At 47.6% G+C, this 21,258-nt stretch overlaps 1 protein-coding gene across 5 annotated transcripts in view; it reads right to left on the reverse strand.

Moving 5' to 3' along the window:
• Positions 1-4,545: 4,545 nt before the first annotated feature.
• Positions 4,546-21,258, reverse strand: part of LOC102520014 (cytochrome P450 4F22) — a 28,799-nt gene continuing 12,086 nt past the window's right edge. For all 5 annotated transcript variants that reach the window (XM_032465390.1, XM_032465391.1, XM_006194601.3 and 2 more), the window contains 11 exons: positions 19,794-19,938; positions 14,870-14,923; positions 14,622-14,749; positions 14,321-14,442; positions 10,954-11,221; positions 9,722-9,788; positions 9,498-9,627; positions 7,860-7,993; positions 6,900-6,964; positions 5,931-6,013; positions 4,546-5,550 (listed from right to left, as the gene is read on the reverse strand). In XM_032465390.1, the coding sequence (XP_032321281.1) occupies positions 5,373-5,550; positions 5,931-6,013; positions 6,900-6,964; positions 7,860-7,993; positions 9,498-9,627; positions 9,722-9,788; positions 10,954-11,221; positions 14,321-14,442; positions 14,622-14,749; positions 14,870-14,923; positions 19,794-19,938 (1,374 nt within the window). In that variant the 3' untranslated portion in view covers positions 4,546-5,372. The remainder of the gene's footprint in view (positions 5,551-5,930; positions 6,014-6,899; positions 6,965-7,859; positions 7,994-9,497; positions 9,628-9,721; positions 9,789-10,953; positions 11,222-14,320; positions 14,443-14,621; positions 14,750-14,869; positions 14,924-19,793; positions 19,939-21,258) is intronic.

The following is a 21,258-nucleotide window of genomic DNA, read 5'->3' on the forward strand; positions in this document are numbered from 1 at the left end:
TGATATCTACACTCAATCAACTTAAGATAAAAGGGTAAATTACACTCCTTTACTTCAATGTGAATGGGCCTTAAGCAATCCATTGAAAGTCCTCAAGAGCAAAAACTGAGGTTTCCCAAAAACAAAATTCTGCCCCAAGACTGCAGCCTCAACCCTCGCCTGAGTTTCCAGCCACCCTACAGATTTCAGATTTGACAAGCTCCCTCCACAACTGCATGAGCTAATTCCTTAAAATAACCGCCTTTACTATCCATATCTTAAAATAAACATATAAATCTCAAGACATAAATTTATATCTCAGATTCACATCATACATAAATCTTAAGATAGTAGTAACCTACAATGAAAAAGAATATGAAACCATATATATGTGTGTATATGTATGACTGAAACATGATGCTGTACACTGGAAATTGACATATTATAATTGACTATACTTCAATAAAAAATAAATCTTAAGACAAATATATATGTATAGATAGATGAGGGATAGACAGTTTGTCCTGTAGATAGATAGATGTAAATAGATCAATAGATTAGATAGATAGTATTTATTGTTTCTCTGGAGAACTCTGACTGATACTAAGAGGTAAAGTCTCCTTGAACCTGGGCTGTCCTCAGTGACTTCGGGGACTTGGGAATCTAGGTTACAAGAAGCCTTGCGGCTTCCTCCCAGTCCCTTTGGAATACACTCTCTTAGATCCAACTGCCACGTTAAGAGGAAGCCCAACCGACCCCACTGGAGAGGCCCTATGTTGAGGGGACCCCAGCCAACAGCCGGCACCAAACTGCCCGCCACAAGAATGAGCCACTTTGAAAGCGGATCTTCAGCTGGTCCAGCTGGGCCCTACCCAGACTGTAAGTCTGTGAGCAACCTAAATATTGTCATTTTAAGCTACTACACTTCCTGGATGTCCATTATACAATAAAAGTTAACCAGAACAGATCTATTTCCCATGTTTGGAGTTCTCAAAAAAATTAGTTATATGTGCATAAATGTTTATATATACAATGAAAAACCTCATCTATGCAATTTTGTAAAACTAAAAAGAAATCACAGCAAACTGCTGGGCCAGGGGGTGGGGAGCAAGGAGTAGAGTGGAAATTTTTCCCACGTAGTATTTTGGAGAGAGAGAGAAGAGATTAATGAAGTGCTTACAACAACACTCCCTGACACATAGTCAGCACCAAGCATGTGTTTGCATTATTTCTCTTATTGTATGACCAGATGAGGACACGGACACCAACCATGAGTTTTGGGTCCCTCTGGTGCACACATCAGGACCTTACTGGTTTACAACCCCCATCCCGTTCATTCCTTCAGCCCTTAGCAAGGAGAAGTTTCCCAGGAGGTGAGAAAGCACTGGGCTTGGGGTCAGACCTCCCATGGTCAAAACCCACCTTTGCCACTCTCCTGCTGTGTGACCTTGGGCAAGTGACTTGCCCTCTCTGAGCCTCATGTTCTTCTTGGCAAAAAGGGCATAGTAATAGGTCTATGGGAATTAGAGGAGTGTATCCATGTGTGTGTCTTACTTAGTTTGGGTTCCTCAGAAGTAAACTGCAATGCAAAGATTTGAGTGAAAGTCCTTTATTTGGAGGTGACTTTGAGAACAGTATTCAACTGTAAGTTGTTTCTTTGGAAAGTGATTCCAGGAAACACCAGTAGGGTAGGGAGGCAAGGAAGTTCCCACTTTGGGCACCTGGGGCTCAGTCCCTCTGGGAGACAGCAGAGAATATGCACCCACCCGTCCTTAGTCAAGGCTGCATCCAAGAGTGTTATTTCTCCAAAATGTCCTGCCTGGTGCAAACAGAAGGGAGATTTGGACAGCGTCTCCTGTGATGAGCACAGCCTGATGTGGACAGTTACAGTCATTCGGTGAGTGAGATTCTCCCCTCCTCTCTTCCCAATACATCTATCCACACTCAGTCACACACACATGAACTCACACTTACAAACACACATGCACACACACAGGTGCAGGCACATACAATCACACACAGGCACACTTTGACACTCACATACTTGCATATACTCACACACGTGCTCACCTCAATGCACCCAAGCATACACAGTCACACATACACGCGCACACAGTCACACTCGACTGCCCGTGCACACAAGCGCGCACACGCTGTACTAAGGGAGACCAGATGCCTCAGCTGTCTTCCCAAATTTTCCGGCAGAAGGAGCCTCCGACATACTCAGGAGAGGAAAGAGCCAGCGTCAGCGCCAGGCCTGGGTGTGCCTTGAGAGTCACACTTGAAGGTGCAGCGGGGTCCCATGTCTCCCCTCCTCCCTCTCTCTTTCATTCACCGTCACTGCTCTTAGCAGAAAGTCAATCTACATTACAAGTATGAAGATCCTGTGAAATCCACAAGACAAGGGAGAATGGAGGTGCAGAGAGAGGCAGTCATGTGCCGCTAGGAAGAGGCAGAACCGGGGTTTAAACCCGAATGTGTCTCTTCTCAAGTCCAAGTTATTTTTGCTGGTGGATGAAGAGGTTGCACGGGAAAAGAGCGGGGAAAGCGGGGGAGGTTGGTGCAATGTTTAGGGAATGATGTGCACTTGGAGACCCTGAGTCTGGACAGGAGTGTGAAAGAGGAAGCATCAACAAGAGCCATGTGGTTCCTGTAAGGCGCGTGACCTCATGTTTCCCTCTCAGCCTGCGAGTAGCTGGCACAGGCGATTCCGGCCGACGATCCCATCATAGGCCACCTGGGGGCGCCCCAGGATCGGCCGCCCAGCGTGGCTTCATCTCCACTTCCCCCAACCCTACCCCATTCCTGTAGAACCCGCTTCTGCGCAGAGAGGCTAGAGACCCAGACCAGGACTAGAAGCCCGAGTGATGGGGTAGGAAAGGACTCGGGGCCCCCTTTGAGATCCCAAGAATATCGTTGTAGGACCTTGGTTGAGTCATTTCACTGGGGAACTCAATTTCCACCTCCATTATATGAAATAGTAACAGTACCCATTTCATAAAAATAGTACCTGTGATAACTAAATGAGAATATCTGGGAAGGGCATACAGGAAGCACTCAACCAACTTTAAATCTCATTATGGTTATATTAACTCTGGAGACTCCCAGAGTTTGGTCCTTTTTACCCCTCCTCCGTATGCTCACAAGTACACACACCGGGGGATCTCACCCAGTCTTTTTAAACAATAGCTAACACTGAGCCTCCCAAATGTACATCACCAGCCCTAAACTCTCTCCCAAATTCAAGACCCATCTATTCAACTGCCAGCTTGACACCTCCAACTCCTCCTGGCCCCAAATGACATGCTGATCTCACCCCGACCCCCCCACCCCAAAAAACCCCAACTTACTCCATTCAGGATTCTGCATCTCAGTTGATGATACTTTTCCATCTTTCCAGGTGCTCAGATTCAAACGTGGGGTCCTCCCCTTCTCCTAACCCCCACATTCCATCTGTCTGCAAACCTGACAGCACTACCTTCATGAAAGAACTATTTCTCATCAGAATCCAATTGCCCCTTTTTACCTCTACAGTGTCCAGCTTGGGTCGAGTCACCATCTGATCTCCCTAGTCCCATCCTTGCCACAGTCTCTATTCAACAGAGCAACTCAAGACTGTAAGATAAATCTTGTCCTTCCTCTGCAAGAACCCTCCATGGCTCACCATTTGTCACAATAAAAGTCAAAATTCTTTCAGTGGCTTCCGAGGCTGTGTGAATTTACTAATTTATTTGCTTCTTTATAATCTGTCATCTGTTTCCCATTTCTAGCATGTCAATTATGCAAGGACTCAAATACTGCCTGGCTTACAGCAGATGATAAATAAAAATGTGATGAATTAATATTATTATTGTAGTCATGGTCATTGCCCTACCTTCTATATCATCATATCGGGGACTACTCCCCCAGCCAAATACTTGGCAATCACCCTTATCTCCTCCATCCCCTCAGCCCTCACAGCTAGCTAGGCGCCCCTCCTGTCCCACCTGGACCTCAGCCTCCCTCTTCCCTGAGTTTCCAGCCTCTAGTACAACCTTTCCAAGCCACCTCCCTTTCAGCCCAGATCTAACCATAACCTCCCCCTGCCCCTGCTCACACATACACTATGGCTCCCTATTGCCCTCTGCATAAAGCCTGAACTGTGATGTGGCCCTGTCCACCCTTCCTCCATCCTGCCCCTACTCCCGAGATCTAGCCACCCTGGCTCCTTGTGAGTTCCATGAGCACACTGTGCTCACCCTCACCTCAGGACATTTGCAGCTGCTATCCCTGCTGCCTGGAATGCTCTCTCTCCCTTGCCACTACTCAACTTCTGCTCCTGCTTCAGCATCAGAGCAGCTTTCCCTGAGCCACCCTCCACCCCCCTGTTCTGCTTGCCCAGCACCAAGGCCTCTCTTTTGGAGCACTTGTTACAGATTTCAAATACATTTTCATGTGGAATTAATTGTTCAACATATGCCCCCGTCCTTCCAAAGACAGGAATTTTCCTGGGGTTGTGTTCCTGGTCCAGTACCAGCAGACACTTAGGATGCAGTAAGCTGATGAAATAAATGAATGCACAAACTGTCCCCAAAAGTCTGTTTATGTCTGAGGACAAATGGCTTCCCAGCCTCCTAGCCCACAGCTTCCCAACTGTCCAGGACCCTTCATTTTCTTGCTGGGAGCTGGGTATAAGGATCTGGCCTAGCTGAGGCTGGATGATGGGGGATGTCTGCATCCCTTGCTTTTATTTTACAAACATCAGGACACTCAGCAAAGGGCCTTTGAGGAAGGGAGGAAAGAAGGGGCTTGAGAGGGAGGGTGTGAGATTACAAATCAACAACAGACAGCCTGGGCCCTAGGATGCAGCCTGATTCCTGAGGAGTTCACCCATTTGAGCTGAGGGCCTCGAGAAGGTGATGTTCAGGTTCAAGGCTCTGATCTCGGGCTCCATTTCCCAAGTCCTCAATTTAAAAGCCAGTCGGGATCCGAGGGAGACCGGGCTTGTATCCTAGAGGCCTTGGGTGTCCAGTCTTAGGTCCTCCGAAGGCTCATTAGGCTAGGCCTGAAGACCTGAACCCGAATGATGTTAGGGGCGGGGCCTGAGCCCGAGGGGCCTGGCCAATCCTGATCCCTCAAACAAGAGAGCAGGAACTGGCCCTCAGGGGGCGGGACCTTGACCTCAAGGGGCGGGATCAGACCCTCAGGAGGCGGAGCCTTGCTTTGAGGGGTGTGCCCTGCGCCATCAGTCTGCTTAATGGAGGAGCCTGTTCACCCCAGGAGCGGAGCCGGGAGGGGCGTGGTCAATGCCCTCAGGATCTTGAGGGCGGGGCCTGGGCCCTCAGGGGCAGAACCTGAGCCTCTCTGGGCGGGGCTTGGGCCCCCGGGATCCGCGGGGGCAGGCCGGGCCTCACTCAGGCCCGCGGAGGCAGTGGCTCAACGTTGAGCCAGATACCATTCTCCGTGCGCAGAATGAGCTCGGGCTTCCGTCGCACCTTGCGCGTTGGGTCCACGCTCAGGCGGAAACGCAGCAGCGTCAGCGCCACGGCCACGCGCATCTCGGCCATGGCGAAGCTCTGTCCGATGCAGTTCCTGGAGGACGGGGAACAGGGGGCTCAGCCCTAGCCACTGTGTGAGCAGGATCCCTGGGACTGAGTAAATGACCTCCCCCTCTAAGCCTCAACTCTCTCATGTGTAGAACGGGAACAAAGGTATCACAGAGACGACAGGAGTATATGAGACCAGGACTCAGGGCCAAGCATACAGTAGACGCTCTGTACCCGTGGATGATATCGCAGAACCTGATTTGAGGGGGCTTCCTGGTGCACTGAGGGCAGGAAAAAGATACTGGGTTGGTGGAAAGGACACCTGAGTGGGATGCAGTATCTTCTCCTGATAGGCGCACCCCTGACCTTCCACTGGCTTCCATGTTCCTCCTAGACTTGGCTTGGAATGGGGGAAACAGAAGTTACCTGGGTCCTGCAGAGAAGGGCATGTAAGCCAGCGGGGAGCGCTGCTCTGTGTTGTCCGGGTCAAAGCGATAGGGGTTGTACACCTAGACAGGGGCAGCCTGGGGGTGAGTCTGGGGTTTGGCTCAGCCATCCCAGCCTGCCTCCCCCTCCCTCAGCCTCGGGAAACCAGCCCAGAAGGACAGAGAGAGCCTGACTACAATCCAGCCACACCTGTCTCCTTCAGGCATGACAGGCTCATTCCCACCCCAGGGCCTTTGCATTTGCCGTCTCTCTACCTGGAACACACTTTTCCCTGCTCTTTCACACTTTTGAGTGTGAATATTTTCAGTTTCAGCTCAAACATCTCTTGCTTGGTAATGTCTTTCCTCACAATATGAGCTAAAGTGCTCCCTCCCTCTAGTTTTTATTTCTTTTATGTATTTATCAATACCCAAAATGATCTTTTTTTTTTTTTTTTTTGCTTCTTTTCTTCCTCCAGACTTCACTGTGAGCTCTGTGAGGGCAAAGAGAGTATCCTCCTCTGTTCTCAGTGCCCAGCTCTGGGTCTGACACACAGCAGATGCTCAATAAAGATTTGTTGATGTAATGAAGTAACAGTAAATGATGGTATAGCTCAGTAGTAGAGCACATGCTTAGCATGCACAAAGTCCTGGGTCCGATCCCCAGCACCTCCATCAAAAATAAGTAAATAAATAAAAACCCAGTTACCTCCCCCCAAAATAAAATAATAAATTAAAAAATAATTTTTAAAATGTTTTAAAAATGAATGAATGAGTGAATAAACCTAATTTAATTACCTCCCCCCCCAAAAAAAGTTTTAAAAAATGGAAGGAGGGCCATTTAAGCCCTGCCATCAGCCCTGCCATCTGGCTCCCTAGGAAGCAGAGGAGGGGAGCCCTTGCTGCCCAAGGACTGCCCTTTCTGAGGAAGGAGAAGCTGAGAGAAGGAAGGGTTGGGGCAGGAGCTCACCTTGGCGTCAGGCCACACTGTAGGGTTATAGTGGGTCCCGTAGATACTGACCAGGCAGATGATTCCTGTGGGGAGGAGTCGGGTCAGTGGAGCTGAAGGAAACCCGGGCCTCCTCTGGAGACCTACCCCTCCGTGGCTCTTCCTTGAGCATGCCATTCCAATGAGCCATCTGCCATCCATTCCTGCCTTTCCTTCCCTAAAAAGTCCTGTTGCTCCATCCACTTTCTCGACCTCTCCCTAAGAGGTCCCCATCTAGCTGCCATGCTGGCCACACAGTGATCTTCCTCCCTCACATATCTGACATTGCTCCTCCATAGCTCAAATACCTCCCATGGCTCCCTACTGCCCTGAGGATCAAGGTCAAGCGCCTCAACCTGGCATTCAAGGCCTTTTAGTCTCTGCACCCTGAGGCTCTCCTCCATAAACATGCTGTCTTTCATTTCTAACCTCCAAGGCTCACCTCTCACATTCCCTCTTCCAGGCAGTCCTCCCTGTATTACACCCAAGCTCCAAACATCGTTCATTTGGAGCTGCTCCAGCCTCTCTCCCTCCTTTAGCCCACTCCTCACCCCACATGGCTGGGAATGTCTGTGCTCTGCTGTACCTCCCCCAGAGTGGGTGGTATGCAAAGCCTGAGCCTGGGGATGAGGTTTCTCTAGATGCCAGCATCATCCAGGACAGGACCTGGTCTCTAGGGAATATCTGGCAACTGGATGAAACCAGCCCTTCCCTACCTGCACCCTCACAGGGACCACCCTGCCACACCTGCTCCTTCCTTTCCACTTGGATTCACCGATCTCTCAGTACCCCCATGCACACAGCTGGGTCTCCCCCATAACCCCAGAGGCAACAGGCTATAAAGTGCTGGCTCATTTACAAGGACAGTGCACCTGGGGCAGGCATAGGCAGGCCCTTGTGGGCAATAGAGCAGGCAGGCAGCAGGGAGCAGACAGTGGGCACCTTTGGGGATGATACGCCCATCTGGGAGCTTGACGTCCTCTGTGCATTGACGGGAGATCAGGGTCACGGGTGGGAACTTCCGGAGGCTCTCCTTGATGCACATTGTGGTGAAGGGCAGCTGGGTCAGGTCCTCCCTGGGGAATATGGACCAGTGGGTGCCTAGGGGCCAGGCCATGATGCCACCCCCTCCCCCAAATGCACACACATGTGCACACAGGCAATTAGGAGCAACTGCAGGAAACCAGTCTAGGATCTCAGAATTGCCCCAACTTCAGGCATTTCCAGTGGTGCCTGCACACACCTCTATTCCTCAGCGTGTAAAATATCTGACTCCCAGCCAATCAGAGCAGTGCTAGCCAGACAGATGCAAGCCTAGCATTAACCCTTTAACTGATGAATTATGTGGAGGTCAGGGGGCACCCTGGGGAGGTGCCAGGATAGCCAGGGGACCCTGGGGTATCAGTGATTTACCACCCTTTATAAATCAATTTCAGCACTTATAGACTCATACATCCTCTCCTTATACTGTTATTTATTAATTTTTTTTCCTTTGGACTTTGGGTCCCAAAATTGGATTAATTATAACTCTCAATTCATTATCTAGATTGTTTTCTTTACATCAGCAGATTCTCTTTCGAAGAAACTTTCTGTTCCTACCATAAAGGGCAAATGGCATGCCTGGTATAAAGGTAGCCATAAACACAAACACCACTGGGAAAGCAGAAGAGGGTAATTAAATTCTGGCTAGATACCACCTGCTGCCCAATTCTCAGAATAAGAGTCATCTTCTCCCTTTGTTAAAAAGGCAGATTAACAAGGATTAGCAAGGTGTTGAAGACATTATGGTGCCTGAAAGGGTCACCCTAAAGTCATAATCTGAAAGGTTGACATTGAATCAAAAGGAACTTTCTCACTGTTCAATGCTATTTCATGCTGTGTTCTCTTTGCCTCACCCAAGATCAGCTCTACACAGCACACATCTGAAGTAAACAGGATTATTATTCTTCCTTTCCCCCAACATTGGAATCACCATGTCCTTTGCCATGTGAGTCCGCTCTTGAGTGAATGGAGTATATGTCCCACCCCATTCATGTTGGGTTTGGTCATGTGATCTGCTTTAGCTAATGGAATGTTACAAGGCAAGCAGAGATTTTTAATTGTGTGGCTCTTTATGCTTCTGAAATCTGCCTTGAGAAAAACATGCCCAGGGTGGCTGCTGGTCCAAGAAGAATGAGGAGACACGTGGTACAGACCTGAACCCAAACCTCAGTTTGAAAGCAACACCACTCAGTGCAGCCCCAGCTGTAACAAGAGTTATGTGCAGACAAGAGCAAGAAATATCTGCAGACAAGAGCAAGAAATAAATGCTTGCTGCAAACCACTGAGTTTAGGGACTGTTTGTTACACAGCATTGTTGCAACTGTTGCTGACTAAGACATTCCTAACAAAGAACTCCTACTTTATGAAGTAGGCATATGCATGAATGTCATCCCCATTTTACAGTTGAAGAAATTGAAATTCAAGAAGCTTAAGTGACTTGTCTGAGGTTAGATAATCAGTAAGTGGTACAGCAGAGAGATTCAAACCCAAAGCTCTAAACTCAGCCTGCCCCCACCATCCCCATGACCCCAGACTGACCACTCCAGCTCCTCTAGCTCTCGATTTTTCATGACTTCCTGGATCTCTTCCCGGCACTTCTCCTGGTACTCCGGATACTTGGCCAAGTTGAAGAACACCCATGAGAGCCCGCTGGATGTTGTGTCATGACCTGCAGACAGATAAGGGGCTTCAATGGAGGCTGCCTGCAGATAGTGGAGATGCTGTCTTCTGATAATGGAGCCCCTTCTTGCCCATGTCCTCACCCTCAAACATGAAGGTGTCAGCTTCAGCTCGGATGTCCTCGTCTGACATTTCCTTCCCATCTTCATCCTGGAATGGCAGTAGATTCTGCTCAGCCCACTTTGTCCCACCCTCCAAGTCCTAGGAGTTCTTCCAATGTCAAGCTACCCTCCTCTTTCCCTTAAGCCAAGCTGCAGGGGAAAGGATTCCAGGCAGGTGGAGCTGTGCAACTTGTCTAAGAAAGATGGAAAGTGGGAAGGAGAGCCAAAGATGAAAGGAAGAAGGGAGTTCGTATTTCTTCAGCAGCTCCTAGCCCAAAGCATCCTGCCAGATGCCTGACAGCAATCTTGTGATCAGATATTACGATCCTCATACTGTAAATGAGGAAACTGCGGCTCCAAGGGAAGAGTCAGATGACCAAGGTCAACCATCCATAAGGTGGTAAAGCTAGAAATGGAATTCAGAACTGGCTGAATCCAGAACCCAGGTGCTGCTCAGAAATCCCACAGAAGCACCACTAATCGGTGACTGCCTATCTCTGCCAGTGTCATATTTCTTCAAGGTCTTGTATTTCATCTTTGTTAAGTGTTGTGGCCTGAACTGTGTCCCTCCCCACCCCCACCATAGAATTCATGTAGTGAAATCCTAACCCCACAGCACCTCAGAATGTGACCTTATATGGAGATAAGGCTTTTGCAGAAGTACTTAAGTTACAATGAGTTCATTAGAGTGGGCTCTAAGCCAGTATGACTGATGTTCTCTTAAGAAGAGGAAAGGAGGACACAGATGTGCACAGAGGGACGACCATGTGAAGACATAGGGAGAGGATAGCCAGCTACAAGCCTTGGCAGGTAACCCTTGGCAGGGAAAGGTATAGCTCAGTGGTAGAGCACTTGCTTAGCATGCATGGGGTCCTGGGTCAATCCCCAGTACCTCCATTAAAATAAATAAGTAAATAAACCTAATTACCTACCCCCCTAAATTTTTTTAAAATTGAAGAAAAGAAAAGAAACCAACCCTGCCAACACCTTGATCTCAGAGATCTAACCTCCAGGCTGAGACTGAGAAAATTGACTTCTGTTGTTTTAAACCACCCAGCATGCACATCACTGTGTTAGGGCAATGCTAGCAAATGAATACAGTCTCGCATGTTCTGCATCTGCCTGCATTCTAATCCATGCTAGTTTGGGTGTTTACCATCTTACAGTTGCTGCAACTCATGGACAGGGCTCCACCCTCCAGGATCCAGCCTCACCCTGGCCAGGAGCAGCACATCGATGAAGTCCAAGGTCTTGCCCTGCTTGGCCTTAAGCCAGGCTTCCATGCCCTGTTGGCGGAGCACCCGCCGCCGCTTCTGGATGACCTCCGTGGTGAAGTGGTGCACAGTGTCACAGGCCTGCCGGAAACGCCGCCCGTCCGCTGTGCGGTAGTAGATGAAGTCGAGGTGGTGGTGCAGGCGATACTGGCGCCGGACCACCAGAGCACTCAGCTCAATGATGGCCGAGATGTAATCGCTCATCTTCCTGCCAGGGAGAGGAAGGGCCGTAAGCATAGGCCCGCAACCTAAGGCAAGCTTCCTCCCCAGAGAGGCCCGAAATTAACTATTTGGTGGGCTTATTTATTTTTTTAATAGAGGTGCTGGGGACTGAACCCAGGACCTTGTGCATGCTAAGCATGCACTCCACCACTGAGCTATACCCTTCCCCCCTATATTCTCCTATTTTCTTATATTCTTGATGCTCTGCCATCTGGGGCCTCACTGTTGGGAGAGACACCTCGTCTCCCGGGACTGACCATTTTTAAGAGCTAGCAAAGGACTCACCCAGGAGCATGCCTTTCTTTTGCAAACCAACCAATCCAGAGTTCATACTCCATACATTATTGGGCTGAGCCACTATCCCCCTGCCCTAATCACACCAGGGCCAGGACACTTAGGGGAAGCCCTATGCCCCAGCGCCTGCTGAAATTATTCAAACTAGCCAATCCTAAACCTGCATAACATACCTTTGCCATTCCTTCCTGTAGAAGCTCCCCCAAAAAGGTTTTTGCCATGCTTTTTCCTGGTGTTTCCCCATGTGGCCCTCCCTGTGTGGTGTGGCATGCCCCCTCATCTTGGGAACTGTAAGTAACAAGCTATCTTTTCAACGGCAACAGTCTCCTAATCTGTTGGCCTCACTATACCAGAATCAAACCAAACTCTGGATATATTTTAAAACAGGCTGGGGGGTAAGGGGGTACAGCTCAGTGGTAGAGTGCATGCTTAGCATGCACGAGGTCCTGGGTTCAATCCCTAGTACCTCCATTAAAAAAAAAAAAAGGCCCAAAGAGGGGTGAGGACTTTCAAGTAGATGTAACATCATAAAATTAAATGGCTACTTAGAATACAAATGTGTGGTTGCCAAGGGGGCGGGGGGTGGGAAGAGATAGACTGGGATTTCAAAATTATACAATAGATAAACAAGATTATACTGTATAGCACAGGGAAATATATACAAGATCCTATGGCAGCTCACAGGGAAAAAAAAAGTGACAATGAATATATATATGTTCATGTATAATTGAAAAATTGTGCTCTACACTGGAATTTGACACAACATTGTAAAATGATTATAAATCAATAAAAAAATGTTAAAAAAAATTAAATGGCTACTATCCACAGAGTGGAAGAAAATATTTGAAAATCATATATCTGATGAGGAGCTTGTATCTAAAATATATAATGGGCACTTAGAGCTCAATAATGAAGAAGACAGACAACCCAATTTTAAAATGTGCAAAGAATATGAAGAGACAAAATTCTCCAAAGAAGACATACAAATGGCCAATATGCACATGAAAAGGAGCTTAACAGCATTAGCCATTAGGGAAATGCAAATCAAAACCACCATGAGATACCACTTTATTCCAACTAGGATGGCTATAATCAAAAAGACAGATGATAAAAAGTGTTGACGGGGCTGTGGAGAAATTGGAGCCCTCACGTACTGTTGGTGGGAATGTGAAATGGTGCAACCACTTTCGGGAAATGTCTGGCAGTACCAAAAGAGATTAAATGTAGAATTATCAGATAGCCCAGCAATTTCACTCCAGGTATATACCCAAGAGAATTAAAAATATATGTTTATACAAAAACTTGTACATTAATGTTTATAGCAGCACTGCTTATAATAGCCAAAAAGTAGAAACAACCCAAATGTTTATCAGCAGATGACTGGATAAACAAAATGTTGTATTAAGTGGTAAATGGAATTATTATTCAGCAGTTTTGAAAATGAATTATTGATACCTGCTACAACATGGGTGAATCTGAAAACAATATGTTGGTTGAAAAAAATACACAGAAGTGTGTATAATTCCATCTATATGAAATTTCCATAATAGACAAATATATAGAGACAGAAGGAAGATTAGTCATTGCCTAGACCTAAACGAGAAGTTGGAAGTGGGGAATGGGCACTAAAATGTACAGGGTTTCCTTGCTGAAAATACTCTAAACTTGGTTATGGTGATGGTTGCATAACACTGTGAATACACTAGAAACCATTGGTTGTCTACTGTAAATGGGTGAATTGTATTCTATGTGGGTTACATCTTAGTAAACTTATTTTTAAAAAGAAAAAAACTAAATCACGAGGCAAGGTTACAAGAGCTGTCCTTAGTCCTGAAGTGCTTGTTGTTTCCATGCACTTATCACGGTCTGCCATTTTCTTGTTTATTTATTTGTTCATGGTTTCTGCCTGCCTTCCTACCAAAATGTAAGTTTCAGAAGAGCAAGACCTTGTCTGTTTTGTTGACCACTGAATTCTAGTCTGGGGCTGGCGCATAGTACACACTCAATAAATATTTCTTTGACTGATTAATGAATTAATTACCAAGGCCACCTCCACCTTACCCAACTGAAACAATACCCCTACAGGAGTAACAATGTTAGTAGCTTGTTGTTGAGGACCTACTGTGTGCTACAAACCTGACAGTTATTTTGTCCCTTATTCCTTATATCCCCACTTAGACTATAAGCTCCAAGGAACTGGAACTTAGTCTGTTGCCCACCCCTATTGCCTATCCCCAGTAGCTAGCATAGTGCCAGGCACATAGTAGGTACACAACAAATCCTTGATGAGTGAATGAATGAACCAAGACAGTAGTCATTTTACTTATTCATTCAACAAATATTCACTCAGCATCTACTGAGTGTCAGAGCAGTGCTACATCATTTTACCCTTAAAGCAACTCTCAGAGGGTCAGGAATTGTCATCCTTATTTTATAAGCAAAGAAACTGAGGCTCAGAAAGTGTCGGAGGGTGGAGGACACTTTCCAACGACCACATCCTCTTTGTGGAGGAAACAAGCATTTACCAAGTACCTACTGTGTGCCATTGACTCACATTATCTCACTTAATTCTCATACAGTGACTGTGGGGACAGAACAAGGATTTCCATCATGGGGATAAGGAAACAGGCTCAGAGAGGTGATGTCAGTTTTCCAGAACCACACAGCCTGCCAGTGACCGAGCATCAGCAGCCCAAGAGTGCCTGCCACCTAAGAGTTTCCTTTCTCCTCCCTCCCATCACCTCACCCCTCTGGAGCAGCTGGCTCTGTTCCCCAGGGAGGCCACACTCACTCCTGGCAGTCGCTGTTGTAGCTGAAGACACATTTCTGAAGAGTATCCAGGGTCATGAGGCTGATGTGCTCAAACATGTCGAGGGAGACATCCGAGCCCTCCACCAGGCGCCGCCATTTAGCCTGGAAGAGTGAGACACATGGCAAATGGGCACGGAGACCACAGGCTTTAAGCCAGAATGACAATGACCCAGCCCAAGCCTACTTTATAGATAAAGGAAGTGAGGCTTCCTGACATCACCTGGCTTGCCCATGAGCTGGAGTCTGGACCAGTCTCACTCCCAAGAATCCTGGGGACTCACATGCATGATATTGGTGCACTGGTTGAAGATCTTCATGTAGGGCTTCAGGATGTCGAAGTGGAAGGCAGGTGTCAGCAGGCGGCGGTGTCGGCTCCATTTGTCACCTTTGCTGAGCAGCAGCCCATCTCCTGGGCCCAGTAGAGCGAGATTAGGGACCTCTCCTATTACTCTGCAACACTCTAGGAAACCCCACACCTGCCCCCTCTTCCCTGAAGCCCCAGCGCCAGCCTACCCAGTCCCGTGCTCACCCAGCCAAGGTTTCAGGAAGCCATAGAAAAGTTCATCCTTGGGAGCAACAGCAGCTATGGAGAAAAAAGAGGAAATGATGCCTCAAAACAGAGTTCTGACCCTTGACCTCTGCTTATGACCTCCTTAGGCCTCCACTCTAGGTTCTGACCTCCCACCTCACCCCTCCAGTCCAATCCTCCATGCCTGCCTGGAAAGATTCTTATAAAATAAGATCTGATCTGAACATGAGCCTCCCCTGCTCAAACACCTCCTATGTCTCCCTATTGCCCTTGTAAAAAAGTTCAAGCTCAGGCTAGCACTGAAGACCCTGCCACATCTTGCCACCATGTGCCTCTTCCACCTCATCCTTCAGCATACACCAGATAACTCCACATGCTGTCCCTCACTTCCAAACCTTTGCCCAGGCCCTACTCTTTATCCAGAATGGTCTTCATTTACTTCTTCCCCGAATCCACCCCCTCTTTTCTGCCAACTCAGGCCTTGTGAATTATACCTCCTGTGCTCCCAGCCACCAGCCTTGCCCTGTCCAGTCTGTCCCCCACCCTGGACCCAGGGGGGGATCTTATCTGACCCTAGATCTGACCATGTCCCTTCCTGGCCACACAACCATTTGCCTCAAGCACAGCTGCTCTGAATGATCTACCCAGTCCAGACCTCTCTCAAACACCTCTACCCTCCACCATCACCACCTCTTCCCCCAACACACTCAGCTTCCTAACATCACAGAACTTTTCTCAGCTCCTTGAAAAGCCATGTTCTCTCTCTGCTCTGAGTCCTTCCACCAGGTGCCCTCACTGCCTCAAAGACTCTCCCCTCATTCTTCCAGTCTCTGCTTGGATGCCATCTCCTCTTCCACAAGTCACTCTGGATTGTATCCATCCAGTTACAAGCCCCTTGAGGGAAGAGACCTTGTTAATCACTAATATATAGGAGCTAAACAAATTTTTATTGTATAAACAAATTAACCAATCAAAGGATGAATGAATAAAAAAAAACCAGTGAGTGGATAGATGGATGGTTGGTTGGATGGATAAATAAGTGAATTTCCTTTCTATGTGCTGAATAGATTGGGGACAGAATGAGCAGGACCCAGGAAGAAAGCACCCGAAATTCAAGTGATGTCACTTTTATTTGAGATATGACTCAGCCATCTACACACACTCCCCAAGAATTGGCCAGTTATATGCACAGTCATCTGTCTACTCATTCTCCCATTCAGCACACCTGTTCCACCACCTTTCTGTGCCCAACCTATGCTGGGTGATGTGGGGGGGGCCCAGAGAGGGCGCAGCTCCACACCCTGCCTGGAGGAGCTCTGGGTGGAGTGGGAAAGGGAAGCAGAGGCACATCATGCAATTAACAGGAAGGTAGAATGTATGCCAGGAGCAGAGGGAGTCACAATGAAAGGGCTGCTGGAAGTCAAGGCAGACTTCCACGAAGAGGCAGCATTGGAGGAGGAGGTGGGAGCCTAGGTACTCCTCTCCTCTCTGAGCTCTGGACCCCAGGCTAGGCCCTTCTAGGGTCTTTCTGACACACAAATGCTGTCCTGCTCAAACATCTCCCATGGCTCCACCCTCAGCGTAAAACACAAGCTCCTTCACTTTTTACACAAGCGCTCTGACCCTGCTCCTGTCTCATTTCCGACTTCTCCCCATGCATCATCTTCACTGCAAGTCACCTGAATTCCCTTGGCACTTTAACATATCTGCACCTTTGCACTTCGGGCCCTCCACCTGGGACCTATCATCTGGCAAACTCCTATGCATCCTTCAAGGTCCAGCTTCACTGATAGCTCCTCCAGGAAGCTTTCTCCAAACCTTCTCCCTGGGCACTTTCTCTACCATCCTCAGGTCCCTTCTTGAATGCAATCTTGACCACTCGGTGCCAGGAGAGGCTGTGTCTGGGCTGTCTCTCCCATCAGTTTCCCCTTCATGAACAAGGAGATGGTAATGTCTACCTCAAAAGAGGTAATATAAGAAAAGCTCCTACAAGGCGCTGAGCAAGAAGCTGCATATTACTGTGGTTGAGAGCTTGGCCTCTGGGCTGGCCAGGTCCAGGTTCAAATCTCATCCCTACCAAGAATTTGATGTGTAAATTTGGGCATGTTACCACTCTGCCCCTCCACTTCCTCATCTGCCAAAGGGGAAATAGAACAATCCTGCCTGACTCATGGCATCCCAGCAAAACTCAATGAATTAATGTGCTTCTGGCACACAGTAGGTGCTCATTAAGTATTTGTGCACAAATTCATTTATGTGCACAAAAATCAACTGCTGGCTGTTTTTACTGCTATGAATATAATTATTGCTCACTGGTGCCAAGAACTTGTGAGATGAATATCTGGATCCCCAGCTCACAGCAGAACCCTAGTAAGGAAAAATGAGTGCACAGACACCATGGAAAACAGTTCGGTGTTTCCTTGAAAAGTTAGATGTATGTTCCCATATGATCCCACAATTCCACAACTAGGTAGCTACCCAAGAGAAATGGAAATACATGTTCAAAACTTATACATACATGTTCATGTCACCATAATTCATAACAGCCAAAAGGTAGAAACAACCCAAATGTTTGTCAACAGATGAATGGATAAACAAATGAAGAGGGGGAGGGTGTAGCTCAGTGGTAGAACACATGCTTAGCATGCACAAGGTCCTGAGTTCAATCCCCAGCACCTCCATTAAAAATAAACTAATTAATTAATTAATTAAAACTAATTATCCCCCCAAAACAAACAACAAAACAAATGTGGTAAATTCATATATCCATGCAATGAAATATTACTCAGCCTTCAAAAAGAATGAAGTCCTGATCATTGCTGCAATGTGAGTGAACCTCAAAAACATTATTCTGAGTATAAGAAGTCACTTGCAAAAGAACACATTTTGTATCATTCCTTTCCAATGATATAGCCAGAAAAGGAAAATCCATAGAGACAGAAAGTAGATTAGCATTTACCAGCAGGTGAAGAGATGGGGAGAAGTGGGAAGGGATTACTTAATGGGTGCAGAGTATTTTATGAAGTGATGAAAAAATTTTGAAACTAGAGAGAGCTGAAGATTGCACAGCAATGTGAACTCACGAAAAACCTTATACTTTAAGATCATTAATTACATGGTGTGTGATTTCATCTCAATAAAAAGAGAATATACAAAAATAAGCTATAATTATATGCCTATATATCATGCTTTGTCTTCTATAAAGCATTTTCACCTACTTTCTCCTATGAGTACTCTCTATCCCAAGTACCCTTTAGAAGAGGAAGAAACAGCGGTTCCAAAAGGTGCCGTACTGTTCTCAGGGCCCAGCAGCTCTGCAGTTTTAAGCACAGAGGAGCAAACTCCTCCAGATGTGGCCCCAAGGAGGCCCCAGTCAGGGATGGAACAAAAGACTTGGGGCCAGGCCTGTCCAATCTCAGGCGGGCAGGCACAGTGGGGCAGGGAAGCTGACTTCAGGCTGCCTCCCCTGATTCACAGCCTCACCCTCCCCAACTTGGAGTCCCCCATCCGGCTCCTCCAGGGAGGAAGGCAGTGGATAGCCTGCCTGTCTTGAGAGAGGGGAGGGGAGGGGAGAGGAAGAGACCTGAGCGTCAGAGTGCTAAGCTTAGCAAGTAGGGGATCTGTTCCCTGATCTAGTTGGGATCTCACAACCATGCACGATGACACTCAGAAAACAGATGCTCTGAGGTGGTGGGGGAGAAGGAGAGAGGGAAAGAAAGGGGAAAAAAAGATATCAAAAAGGCAGAAAAGAAGAAACCCTTATTAGTACCTGCCCACACTCTATGACTGAGGCTTCAAACCATCCCATTTTACAGATCAGAAACTGAGGCTCTGAGAAGCTAGATGAATTGCTGGGTCACACAGCAAGTAGGTGCTTCAGCCTGGATTCAAACCCAGACCAGCCAAGTCCTGGTCCAGGCCTCTTGTGACAATGTGGTACCCGTCCCTTGGAAAAGTCACCTCTCCCAGGGTCTAGGTTTCCCTCTTTGTTCAATGGGGATAGTTATTCCCTTATATATGCAATAACGGGGGAACACTGAGGCATGAGTAGGGCATGGCTGGTAAAGAGAAGGGTGGCAGCCCCTTTCTCTTTCATGGCTTCAGGGAGGCAGCCTTGAAGGTGGTCTCCAGACATGTGTTTGAGAAGGTCAAAGCTGAGGCCAGAGATTCTAGAATTCCTGGAGCTCTTTATTTCCCATCCCTTCTCTCTCAAATGTCCCCTGATACCTCTGGAGATGTCCACAGATATGTAAGTCCACCTGAGGGTCCAGAGCCCCGCTTATAAGGAAGATAGTGCTGAACACAGATACATTTAGCTCTAAATGGTTAAGACTGAGAATGAGACAGTCCAGAGTAGAGAGTTATGATCTGTCTGCATGGTCAGGGGAGGCTTCCTGGAGGAGGGGGTCATTAGAGCTGCATGTTGAAGGCTGAGTAAAAGCTTTCCAAGCACACTTGGGAGTCCTACACCTTGGGGTAGGTGCGGACTGCAGAAGGGAGAAGCAATCCTTCAACATCTCCCTCTCTGCCAATCAGGGTCAGCTCAAGTGATGAAAGCAGACTGCAGGCTGGGATAACCACAGAGGGAGTGTGAGAACCCAAAGGATGGGAGTGCCATGGCTTAAAATTGAGCAACAACCATTTAACAAAAGCTTGGGCAAACAATTGCCTATCCAAACATGTTTGGCTCTGACTTTGAGAGGTGGACATCCTCTCAAATTTCCTGGGATTCTTAGATATTGTCTCACCTTTTCCCATGCTGTTCCCTCTATTTATATTGCCATTTCAGCTGTGGTGAACTCCTATTCATCCTTCAAAGCCCAACTCAAATGACCCTTCCTCTGCATAACCCACCCGCCTAGAAACGCAGGTTGGCTCTGGGAGCTGAGGGTTTACTCATTACTCAGAGGCCCAGTACACCTACCTGAAGCGCCCAGCAGGGGCTTGATGTAGTCAGGGTGCACTAAAACCAACAGTGGCAGGACAGGTCCCAGCCACACCAGGATCACGTAGTGCATGCTTTCCAGCACCTTATTCTCATCCTGGAGACCCGACTCATTTGGGAGATACTGCAAGGGGTGAAGGGAAGGGTAGTGAGAAGTTAACCAGCCCCGGCTTCCCCCAGCCCTTCACTCCCACCAACTCCCATGTCCTCAAAACAAGCTGGGAAGAGCTGTATGATTGCAAGAAATCAGCTTCACCTCACTGAGTCTGCATTCCCTCATCTGAAAACTAGGGGGGAAAAAATCAACTCCCCTTCTGAGGGTAGTTGAGAGGATTCATGAAATAGCAAAATGAAAGAGTCCCAGCATGGAGCCTGACACATGGCTGGGGTTCAAGAAATACAAACAGTAACAGTAAACACAATAATGATAACAGCTGGCATTTATGGAGTATTTCTGTTAGGAATAAAATATTACTAGTATTCTATTTAACACATACATGTGCTTGCAGTGTTGGGTGCTGCTGTGGGCATTTTTCATAGAGTCATACTTCAACACACATAAGAACCCTATGACATAGTTGTTACCATTTTCCCCATTTTACTTTACTCAGAGACGTCAAATGACTTGTCTGAAGTTACAGGTAAGTGACTGTACTGGTTTGGGCTCCCCTAGAAGCAGGACCTGAGACAGTTTATTTGGGGGGGATGATCCCCAAAAACATGGATGGGGTGAGAGGAAGTGAGATAGGAAGGGAAAGCAGCCAGTAAAGGGTTGTCAAGAGATTTACCCTTATGGGCAACTGGGGCTCAGTCCCACTGGGAACCTCCAGGGAACACCTATCTCAGAGTAAACCTACACGAGGGTGAGGTAGCCGAGGTATTTATACACCAATTCATCTAGTCCCATAGTTACTGGCTGAGGGCCCCTCCTGGGGCATTAACTTTCAAACTCACAGAACACCCAGGCTGGGTGGGCTTCAGGTGCTAGAGAAAGCCCTAGAACACGGGCGCTGGCAGCCAGAAGTCAGCCCATTGCACCCAGAAATGGGCTGAGAAGATTTCAGCAAGCACTGGCATTATCTGACCCAGTGGCAAAGTCAGGGGCTCAAATCCATCTTCAGTGGCTGCATGATCTTAGGCAAGTCACTTAACCTCTCTGAGTCCCAAAGGGTAAATCCATAATATAGGGCAGATTCATTCTTATTTCACAGGCCATGAGAATTGGGAGAGCTCAGACATAAAAGGGCCTAACCCAGTGCCTGGCCAGTGGTAGGGCCCAGCCATTGTAGAATGAATGAATGAATAAGCGAACGAACAAAGGAATGGCTCCTCTCTGGCTCTTATGTGTCCTCGATCAGGCTCAACCCTAAGCCTGTCCACACACAAGACAGGTCACAGCCTCTTCCAGGTCTCATGACTCTGGGAGGCAGGCTGGGCACACAAG

Source organism: Camelus ferus, chromosome 22, assembly GCF_009834535.1.
Source record: "Camelus ferus isolate YT-003-E chromosome 22, BCGSAC_Cfer_1.0, whole genome shotgun sequence".
Classification (NCBI taxonomy): domain Eukaryota; kingdom Metazoa; phylum Chordata; class Mammalia; order Artiodactyla; family Camelidae; genus Camelus; species Camelus ferus.